Source organism: Gorilla gorilla, chromosome 5 (assembly GCF_029281585.2).
Source record: "Gorilla gorilla gorilla isolate KB3781 chromosome 5, NHGRI_mGorGor1-v2.1_pri, whole genome shotgun sequence".
Classification (NCBI taxonomy): domain Eukaryota; kingdom Metazoa; phylum Chordata; class Mammalia; order Primates; family Hominidae; genus Gorilla; species Gorilla gorilla.
Window position 1 is genome coordinate 19,000,818 of NC_073229.2, and position 11,260 is coordinate 19,012,077.

Sequence of the window (11,260 nt, forward strand, 5' to 3'; positions counted from 1 at the left end):
GACGCCGCCCTCGGTGACACCCCTCGCGGAAGGCGTTCTTCCACACCGGGGTCGCCACTGCGCCCAGCTGCAGAAAGCACTCCTCACCCCCAGCAATTCGGGGCATGGAGCCGGCGGGGGTGGCGCGGCCGGGCCGAGAAGCAGCGCTGAGTCCGACACCGCCCACCAGGCCCCTCTTGGAGAACTAGACAGGCGACAGCACTCAGGACCCCGGCTGCGGCCAGCGCCGCGGCAGCCACGCGCTCCAGCCCGCGTGCACCTGCTTCGCTCCGCCGCGCTCCCGGCTTAAGCCGGCGGCTCCGGGGTCCTGCCCCGACTTTTCGTACTTTCTCCCTGCTCCGTGCCTAACTCAATTCTTAACCAAATCCTAAAAGCACAGGAGTTTGGTTGGGGCTGGGACAGGCGCAGGGACCCAATTCTCCCCAAGCTCTGCGGGCCACGGCCGAAACCACCCCGGGGAAAGCCGTAGGGGCCCGCCGGCCCACGCGGGACCGAGTTCAGAGGACTCTGCACCGTCAGTTTCAGGGCCGACGTTTATAGAGCGCTTCCCACGTGCCGCACGCGGTTCTAAGAGCTTGGCTTGTATTAATTCGTTTAATCCTCCCAGCAACACTGTTAGGCATTATAATGATCCCAATCGTAGAAATCACAAAACCGAGGTGCAGAAACAAAGTAACTTGTTCCAGATCACGTAGGTGGTAAGTGCAGGGTATTCTGGAGCAGGAGGGAGGGTGGAAAGCACAGAAAAAAAAATTAATTGGGAAAAGCGTTGACGACCTTAGTATTTCATACTGCAGGTTCCATTTTCAGAGCCAGGCTGCGAGCCTACAGGGTAGAGTAGGGGTGCTGGGCGGTGGCCCCTGGTGTCCTGGCGTACTTGGGGGGAAGACAGTCGCCGGCCGCCCGGCTCCTGCGACGCTGTGGCGCGCGTGGAAGGTGAGGGTCCTCCGCTGTCCCGCCGCCTCCCACAGGGCGGCCCAGAGCCTGCTTCTTTTGCAAAGGGAACATAGGATGGAGAGAAAGAAAGTCCCGCCTGAAATAAGCAAACGCGGTGGCGGCTTTGCGGTCGGCCACGTCCGCTAGGAACCCGCGAGGCGCCCTTGCGAGCTGCGCAGTCGAGTTTTCTTTCCACTGCACTTTCACGTTCTGCCGGATGGGATTTCGGGGACAGAAGACTCCTCGAAAGCAGACCGGCTGTCTGTGGCTGGACCCCCAGTGCTGCAAAGGAATCTGATATACCTGGAGGAACCAACCTCGAGGTCCGACCAAGGGAAACATCCCCTCTCCTTCTCCCTCTCCGAGTTCCCTCTTTGCAGTGGAGCCCTAGAGACCCAACCCACAGCCCGAAAACACCCGGAGACCAGGGACCCCTGTCCTCATAGGCAGGCTTACACTTGTAGACAGTGGACCCATATTTTCCTCATTAAAGACAAACCCAAATCCTCCTATGAGAGATTACCCAGGGAATGAGAGATCCTAAGTACCGTGAAACTTAGAGGGTGCCTTAAAACTAAAGTGTTTTTATTGGATTGAACCAAAAATAACTATAAATGTGTGTATGTCAGAATGTTAATACCTTTTTATAACTGTTATTTCACCTTTATAATAACTGTGGGAGGGGGCATCATTTTTTCTTACTTTTATTTTCCTGATCCCCATTTTACCATAAAACAGAAACAAGCCCAGAAACATTATTGGCTTCAGGTAATCAGGAGCAGGTGCACTTCTCAGACTGTAAACGAGGGCAATGTGACCACCACATCGCCACTCATCTGCGTAGGGTGGCGTTGGGGGTGAGGGAAATGCTAAGAGCACAACATGGATTGTTGGGGGGGCAAAAACATCAAATAAATCAATAAACAACCATTTGTGAAATATGTGTACAGAGTCCGGGGGGCAGGGGGCTGGATATAAAGTCAAACTTATCTCCCATGCTCCGTGGTCCACTCCCCATGACTCCTTCACCTCTCCAGCCTAGTCTGAAATTCTCCCTCTGGCACTTTCAGATGATATGAAAAATTCTTCCACAGCTAGCCACTGTCAGGAAAAAAATGATTTGGAAACTGCTGTACAGTACACATGGACAATGCATACCTGCAGATATTTTCAAAAGACACGTGCTCTTGTGATACATTATGTTGTCGGGCATATATGGAAGGCATCCTGGGATTAACTCTGGTGACTGAAGGAAACAGCACTCCTTTTCACAGTTTACAGCCACTGCGTGTACCCGGCCTGCAGTGAGAGTGGGGGAGGGAACATTTGCCAGCCTTTCTGGAGATCCAGCAGCCAGAAGAAAGCCAAGAAACTCAGAGCTGTAAGTCACCTGGGGAAATGGAGAGTTCTGTTTGTAAAATACACATCCAGAACAATGTCTCAGCCCTATTTTGAAATTCCTCATGGGAAGGTGTGCGTGTATATGCCAAAATGTAATCTTAGGTATGAGAGCTAGAACCGGAGATGTGGAGAGGAGTTACAAAGTGCACTTTTAAAACATGACGTCTAGATTTTCTCTAAAATATTTCAGCAAGAAATGAAAACAGAAAGATGAATGAAGCAAGTGTGGCAAAACCTTGATAACTGTTACATGTAGGTGATGAGCGTATGAGAGCGTATACTCGCTCCACATTGGTATACTATGAAACTTTTTTCATAATAACAAATATAAAAAGATCCTGCAGCCCCAGCTGAGACACCCCTATCCACCTGGTGCCTCCCCTTTGTATCAAGCCGGCCCCACAACGACCCCTCAAGCTCCTTCCTGTCTTGCAGACTTCTACCAGGACGAGTTTAGACAGCTGCAAGGGTTTTCTTAAGAAGCTAAAAGAAATGAAAAATCACAATTTTTAAAAATCGTTGTCTTTCTGTCACTGTAGCCACCGAAAGACGAGGTACTTCCTCAGGGACAGAATGCTGACGCCGCGCAGTCACCCGAATCCTGCTTCTCCAAGGGCGGGTGGGTGGGATGATTTGTTGATTTGCTTGTTTTCCACCAAACCGCAGGGCACCTCCAGGAGCTCCAGGACAACTTACAAATGAAGACACAGAGCCCCTGTCCCTTGCTTCAGAGAACCAAATAACGGAACTGAATGATCGTTTCTTCAGCAAAGCCTAAAGACGCCTGTGTCCCGCGGAGAGGTGCCCACAGGTGACTCGGCTGCCCCTTCTTCTTGGGGGTCCGGGTAGGGTAGGGCAGGAAAGCAGGACGTGCCCTAAGCGGGCCGAGTGCGAGACAGGCGATGCTGCCGAAGTCCGGGTCACACACCGGCGCGGGGCTGGGGCCTCGGCTGCAGGGGTTGCGGGGCCACGGGTCGCGGGGCGTCGGGAGCCACGAGCAGGTGACGGCCGCGCCGGGCAGCCCCGAGGGCCGCCATTCCCGAGAGCCTGGCGCCACCCCGCGGAAGCCGGAGGAACTGCGGCTTCTTCCCGCTCCCGCGCGGAGGGGAGAGGGAGGCACCGCCCGCACCGCACAATCCCAGGGCTCCGGCGGGAGGGAAGGTGACTTGCATGGGACGACTCCAAGAGGCCAGGCCCGGCCTTCGCAGTTCACCCACGAGGATACCGTAACCAAGCCACCAAAGCACTCTGGCCAGGCCGAGACCCCTTTCCCCCTGGGCCCCAAGAGAAAAAAGCCCTTTCTCCTAAAACACGAACTCCCCGCGGAGGGGCCCGGGGCTGCCTGGCACGGGGCAGGGCAGGGTGTGCGGCTGCCGTGCGGGCGCGGGCCAGAGTCACGTGGAGGCAGGCGGAGAGGGCGAGGGGGCCCCGTAAATCATCCTGAGGGATTTTTGGCCCAAGTCCCTGTTTCCGAAAGGTTGCGGGACGGCTTTGACGTTGATTATATAGCTGTTCTCTTTTCAAGTGCGCGCCCCTCCCCACCGCAGCCCGTCTGGTGTGCGAGGATTGTGTTTGAAAGGGAGGAAGCATTCTTGAAGTGGTGGGTGATGGATTGTCTAAACCCTTCTGGGACGTTCTGGGCGGGGGTTTTCGAGGCAGCTCATCAATAAAGACCCCCTTGGAGAGAAGGGGCGGCTGGAGACCAGCCCCCGCCGCGCAGCCCCGAGGCCGCAGGCCTGGAACACAATCCTCGGTGTGGGGCACAGGGCGTGAGGGGAGGATGAGCTGCCCCTGAGCAGATGGAGATTTCTCCTTGCCTGGGCCGTTTGACCCCCAAAGCCTTGCAGACTGGCCGAGTGGGTGCCATGGGGCGATTTCTTGGGAAAGGAGGGCAGCAGAAAGGCCCGTGGGCTCTCAGCGCCTTGGAGTCGGGGGAGCAGGAAGGGGAGTGGAGGTGCGGACACGCCTCCAGCCACCGTGCTCCCCTAGGTGGATTTCACTTCAGCCCCTGTAGAACCCTGCATCTCAACCACCCTCGTGCATGTGGTTTACCTTGGCATAGATTTCCAAGCCGCTACAGAAAACCTGTCCACCTCCCCCAAGTTGGAGGAGGGAGTTGGGAGGCAGGGGTGGTGGTAAGGGTCACCTGGCTCAAGCCGTCCCCAGGTCTGACGGGCGGAGAGCCTCGAGGGCCACGCCCCAGGCCAGTGGTGTCCTCTGAGGTCGCAAAGCCGACTGGCATCTGGAGGAGCAGCAGCCTCGGCCTCAGCCTCGGCTGGGAAAAGACGCAGTCGGGGCCCTCTGTGCTCCAAACTTGAACTACGCTGGGTCCCCACGAGGAGGAGGCTGCCCTGGGGTCAGAAACTCCGACGGAAATGAAGGGGAGGGGGCGTAGGTTCCCTGACACAGTTCGGCCTGGAGAGGCAGCCTTGGGGCCCAAACTCATCTAGGGCGCGCCCGGAGCTTCCCCGGCCTCTCCTGGCCCATCGCGAACGAGCTCCCCTCCCCGCTTGGGTCGGCCTCGGGCGCCTTTCGCCTTCCCAGGCCGCTGGGGTTCCGCGGAGGGGTCGTGTCCCTCCCTCCCGCCGCCGCAGCCCGCCCGAAGGTCAGGCCGCATCCGGGGCCCGGGGCGTTTGGCCAGGCTGCGGGGAGGGGTGGGGTTGGGGGGCTCCCCAAAGCAGCTTCTCGGAGGCGGCGTCGGGGCGCCCTGAGGTCCCTAGTCGGCCTCTGGGCGCCGAGCACGTTTTATTTATCCCCACAGAGGATGCTGGAGGACAAAAGAAATATTTGGACGTCAGAGCTGATTTATATTTTTGGAAGAGCTACGTTTCCTTTTCTGAAGAGAAGCGAGCGCGCCCCATATCCTGAGCTCGGCGGGGAGGACGAGAGGGGAGTTTTGATGCACCAGGAAGTTCATCTATCGCCCAGGCGCTCAGGACCCGGCGCCCCGCCGAGTTCGCCGCCCTCGGAAATATTTATTTATTTGGGGGAAGGGAGGGCAGCGGGGAGGAGACCAGCCAGACCGGAGAAGAAAGCCCTGCCCGGGCTGGGTTGGGACCTCCAGGGCGCTTCCCCGCGCGGCCGCAGCCGGCCAGCCTCTGGTCTCGGTTGGAGGGCATCGGAGGCGCGGCCTGGCGACCTCCGGGCGCCTTTGGTTGGTGCCTTCCGTAGCCCTCTGCGCGCACCCTCCCGCGTGCAGTGCCCGGAGTGACCTCTTCAGGCCCCGCGGGCGCCTCCTGGGTGGGCCCCGCGGCCCCGCCAACCCTGCCCAGCGTGTGTGCGCGGCCTAGCCGTCTTTCTCCCCAGCCTGGGAAGGCGGGCGGGAGGAGGGGATCCGAGGCCTGGGGCTGGCGGAGCAAAAGGCACGCGGACCCCTAAACGACACCCGAGCGTTGCCACAGCCGGGAGGGCGGAGGGAAGGTGTGCAGAGCTCGGGGGTCTCCCAGGACGCAGCTTGGCTCCTACCGGTTTCCAAGGCATCTGCAAGCTCTGTCCTGCGACCTAAAGCATGGGGACGTCCCTTCCAGCAGCATCAGTGGGCGAAAAGTTAACATGCTGAGGGCCACCGGCACCCACACTTGCTTCCAGGAATACTTGTGGTACAGGCTTCCTATTTTCTTTAGCCGCTGGGTGCCCCCCTTCTTCCCCCGTTGGGAGACGCAGACCGACTCTGTTGCAACCTAAGCCCCTTCTCTCTGCCTTTTAGACAAAGCGGGCCGTCTCTGCTCTCCACCCACTCCCCCCAACCCCGCAACTCGCCACCCCTAAACGCAACGGGCTGTAGGCGAAGTCGAAGAGGTGCTCCGCCTGGTACTGCCGCCTCCGCACTGGGATCGGGGCCTGCAGGCCGCTGGGCTGGCTCCTGGGATCATCCCAAGGTTTTGGTCTCGCAACCGAAGGGACCCGCGCCCGGCAATTTGGGAAGTGCGCAAATGGGGTGAGGCCGGTCTTCGCTTGAGGGTCTCGTAGATTTGACCCTTTTTTCCCCCTTCAAGCACCCTCAGACCTGGCCAGTGGGTCATGGAGTCGTGCCCACCGCCGAGGCCAGGAGATCTGGGGCTACCGGGGGAGCGCTCAGGAAGGTGGCTATAAAAAGAGCCCTGACCGGGACACAAGCCTTTGGAGAGCGGAAGACTCTATCCAAATAAACACTGGGAACTGGGTGGCTGGTGTTCAGACCCGGAGGTCTGGGGGTTTCTGGACCCGAGGAAGGAGAGCAGACTCCAGGAGAGGTGTGAAATTCCCACACCCGGCCACCTTGCTCTCTCCAACCCCTGCCTCTGCGCGTCCTCCTATTGCTGTTCCCGTCCGCATTTTCTGTCGTTATTCGAAGCTTCTAAAGAGGCCTCTGCAGCGTGCAGGCTGGTGCTCTTCCAGCATTTCCTCAATCACGCTGACACCCCCAGGCCCCAGCACTGAGCTCTCGCCGTCCACATTTAGAAAGGCCTCCCAGGAGTTCGAGAATCCTCTACACGACTTAACTTTGCGCCTAAATACAGAGCGAAAACAGGGGTCAGTCTCATTTTGGATTGGGAAGAGGCTTCCCTCCACCCGGGCCCAGGCGGAAGGAAGGGAGGGGTGCCGCAGGCGCGAACTGCCGGGAGGAGACGTCTTAGATGGCCGCAAACAGCGCGGTGCGGATGCGTCTCTCCTGTCGGTAACTGGTTTAGTCTAAGCCATTTCATGGAAAACCCACGAAGGAGAGGAAGCACGCTAAGAACACAAAATTTAAACCGCAATAATGAGGAGATTTCCTAGAATAAAACGCCGATTACAGAACAAAATCGGAGAAACCCAAGCTTGTTGAAGTTTACATTCCCTTGCGCTGGGGCAGGGGTGGGACCTAAAGGGTTGGAGGGGAAAGGAACCCGCAGCCCAGACGGGACAGTCAACCAAAGCGGGATGGAGAGAGGACCCATCGCGGCGGAGACTGCATAGTTTTGGTTAACCAAGGGCTGCCTGGGCTGATCTAGACTCATTTATATGAACCATACCTTCCCTTCCCGTAAGAAAAAAAATTTCAAGATTCGTGTTATTTATAGGGAGTGAAAGTGAGTGAAGAGAGCTCACCCCCATAAGAAGGAACCCCAGTAGGGGGGCGGGGGAGCCATCCTAAGCAAGGCTCTGTTTCAGAGACAAACACAACTTTCCTTTTAAACCCTGTCTGCTAATCAGAAATTAAGGTATTCCTCCCAGGGATACAGAAATTGACATAATTTGCTATCACATACATTCTTACTCAAGAGATTTGTATATATCAGTGATTAAAACAAAGCTCAGAGAGGCTTTGCTGTAATGCAGTGGAAGGAACAGTGACTTTGGAGTTCCAGGCCCAGGCTGCTGACCAGCTTTGTCACTTGCCCCGGCGTGACTTGTAGCCAGTCACCCAGTCTCTGAGCCTTAGTTTCCTCACCTCAAAAGGAGGATGATGATACCTGGGCCACTTGGTGGGTGACAAGATGGTACCTGCGAGGTCTGTAACAAACAGATGCAGGGTTTAGTCATTGTAGACGTGGTGGTGGTCTGTGCCATGAGAATAGTTTCCAGAGGCAGAAGTGGGGTGTATCCAAGAAAGAGTTTTGGAGAGGAGCCTTCCTGCTGATATAACTTAAGAAGGCCCCCAAGCTGCTTATCTTTCTGGAGTTCAGGGTCTACAGGGGCAGTATGCAGACCCCTGCAGAGAGGGAAGGCTTCCAGTCAGCTGACCGCCTCCTGGCCCTAACTGCTCTCCAATGTCCACTGCCTTCCCACGACCTGGCCGGCCCTCATAACACTCACCACACTCTAAGTGGGATTTCTTGCAAGTTTAGAGTTTAGGTAAAATGGATACTGCTGTTGCTTGGATGGAGAAAGGAGCCTTTTAAAAAAATCCCTCATAATTTAACCAGCTGAATTGGTAGAAGCTAAAAGAATCTGGGGTTTTTTGCTTGTTTCCTTGTTTGTTTTAATGAGTACCTGTGGACTTCCTAAAATCTCAGGCAAGTTGGAAGTATTTTTCTGGAAACTGGCTCCATAGCTTCCATCCCATTCTCAGAGGATGACCCCATAACCCCAAAACTGGGAGCTACTAGTATAGAAGTTTATCACTGGTCCTGCCTGGATTTTAAGGTTAGCGCCTTTTATTCTTCAGTCTCCGGGTCCTAAAACCTTTTAAGGCCTGCTCTTAAAAAGTCGGATCTGTATTCCCTGAGATCCAAATACATACAATTTTCAGGCCCAGAGAATCAGAGAGAGTCCATGGCTAAGTGACAATGAGTACTGAATGTTTCCAAAGCCCGTTGCCCACCGCCCCCACCTACAAATGAGATAATTGTCCTTTTCCCCCACAAGCTTCTCCCCTGGGCTCTTTCCATTTAAAGTACACACACACACACACACACACACACACACACACACACTGAACTCTATGTCAGTAGAGCTCCTTTAAGATCCTATCTGTCCTCCCCACTCCAGCTTCTATTTTATGAAAATAATTATATTTTAGGCACTTAGAGCATTGGTGTAGTGAACACATTATATTTACTTTCATATTTAGTTATGTATTTTTAAGTTATTCCACACAAAATGACAAATGAGGGCAAGAGAAAAAAATACCATGAAATATACGGGGACGCACCCCCCAAAAACGCTCAGCAGTCAGTCAGAAATTCTTAGAAAGTGGAAACAACTGCAAAGCCCTACCCCAACCCAATCAAAACATCCCACCCGGAAAAGAGCGACTTGTTTCTTTTTTCTATTGGAAATGAGTGGTAAACTGAGTTCGGTTTGGCGGTGTTTTCTTAGCTGACTCTCGGCTACAATCAAGCCATTTTCGGACACATTCCCATGTAGGTACCAGGGGTGCTCTGGAGGAAGCTGTCGACGCCTGTTCAGCTAATTTAGGTTTTCTTTGTCTAATTACTGTGGAGCTTAGGGAGAAGGAGCCGGCTCAGGGCAGTAAACTGACACTCGGTCTCTGTGTGTGGTATCCAGGCAGGGTTTGATGGAAAAAGCCTGCTTCCACTCAACCTCAGGTCACTGTCTGGGGCCAGCCCCGGCCCACCCCCCTCCCACATACCCCTCCCCTCCCCACCCGCCCTCTCTGCATCTACAGCCCCACCAGCACACTCAGCCAGGAGCAGTCCCCCGGCACTCCAGGGGCACACAGGGCTCCTGCCGCCCCAAGGGGCCTGCCTAGGCTGTGCGGCTGCGAAGGCTCTTTGCCTGGTGTCTCCCTCCTGATTACTGCACAACCTCCCTTTCTCCTGCCTCCTGCAACTCCCCAGGCTCCCCAGCAGGCACACCCGTGCACCTCGGTCCTTTCAGCCTAGACGCAGCGGGGTGCCCAGCTCTGCCTCCCGTTTGGTCCGCTGGTCTGCAGCACCTTCTTTCTGGGCCTCCCCCTTCAGCCCTTGGGAGGCCCCGCCAGCTCCGGCCTCCTGCTCTCCTCCTCCCTCTCCCAGCTCCTATCCCTGGTCGGACTACATTTCCCTGCACGTGTAATCCAATAACTAACTGTCGGGTCTCATTGGAAGTGATTGCTCCCGAGGGCACATCTCTCTCAGAGCCTGACTCTTACTTAGGGAGGAATTAGCCACAACTGGGGAGAAGTGTTCTCGGACAGGAGTTAGCTGAGACCTGGCACAGTTTTGGGTGGGCAATGTTAAGACGGAGGATGTAAACCTAGTGACAGCTGCACACCCCTTCAGGACTGAATATAAATATAGCCATCTCGCTTATCTCAGGGTCTTTTTCTTTCTCTTTCTTTTCTTCCTTCCTTCCTTTTTCTTTCTTTTTCTTTTGCACTTTTTTCTTACAGAACACTAACTGGGGCGTGGGGGTGGGGGGAAGAAGTGGAAGCAAATGCAACCCTAAGTCCCATGAGATCCAGGTTTCCAGAATCTTTGAAACTTGGCCTAGGTTTCTCAGTCTAAATCCCTCTGCTCAAAGTTCCGAAAACATCCACGATCGCCAGCGGCCCGCAACCCCGCGGCGGCCCCCAGTCGCCCTAACAATTGTCGGGGAGCCTGCAGGCCCTGCCAGAAAGAGAGAGGATTGGCACGTTACCTTTGGGCGTCTGGCACCCCGGCGTGTGGCTGAGGGCGGCAAAGTCTAAACGAAGTTGACAGATGGAGTCAGTATCGGCCCTGGGGAGGGCGGCCAGGGAGGCTCCGAGCAGCCGCACCCGCAGCAGCACCACTCGGCCCGGCGGGCCAGGAGGAGGAAGGGGGGGCGGAGGGGCGGGGCTGGGTCCACTCCGCGGGGGGCGGCAGGGTCCTGGGATGGGAAGCGGGGGTTGCTGTAGGGGGCAAACAGAACGCGTATCTCATGAAGTCAGAGGTGGTCGAGTTTTGCGAGGGGTGGGGGTCGTCCCCCTAGCAAAACGGGAGTGAGTCTGTGATCCCTCAATTTGAAAGAGGGTGAGGGAGGGAAAGGGGAAGAGGCCGCGAGAGGAATGAAAAGAGCGAGGAGACCCTGGAGAGCCGGGAGCGAGATAAGAGAGGGAGGCGGCCGCCAGGTCGGGAGGGGGAGGAGTGAGCGCGGCGGCCCGAGCGCGCCCTCCCCGCGGCGGCGCGGAGCGAGGAGGGGGCAGGGCGGGGTAGGGGGAGGGAGGGAGGGAGCGAGGAGGGCGGCCGGGGAGGGCGAGGGAGGGAGGAAGTCCGAGAGACAGAGCGAGGAGCGCTCCTGAAGGGAGACGTCGGGCTCGTCCCCGGGGTCCAGGCCGCGGTCCCACTCGCGGGCGCAGTTGCCCGGCGCCGGCCGCTCGGCCCCGCGGCCTGGGAGGCCGTTGCGCAAGGCAGGGCCCGCGGCTCGGGGAGGGATGCGCCGGGCGTTGCCTCCCGCCCGCCGCCGCCGCCGCCGCCAGAAGCCCCAGAGGAGCTGAGGGAGGCGACGCCGAAGCGCTGGCCCGGAGTGGCCACGGCTGCAGCCCGGGCGGCGGGCT

At 57.0% G+C, this 11,260-nt stretch overlaps 1 protein-coding gene across 1 annotated transcript; it reads right to left on the bottom strand.

Annotated features, from left to right (window-relative positions):
* Positions 1–714: 714 nt before the first annotated feature.
* Positions 715–2,693, bottom strand: LOC134758694 (uncharacterized). The gene is given in 3 exon segments (XM_072844522.1): positions 715–851; positions 854–1,218; positions 2,095–2,693. Coding segments are annotated over 3 exon segments (717 nt in total). The 5' UTR covers positions 2,402–2,693; the 3' UTR covers positions 715–806.
* Between the last annotated feature and the right edge of the window lie 8,567 nt (positions 2,694–11,260).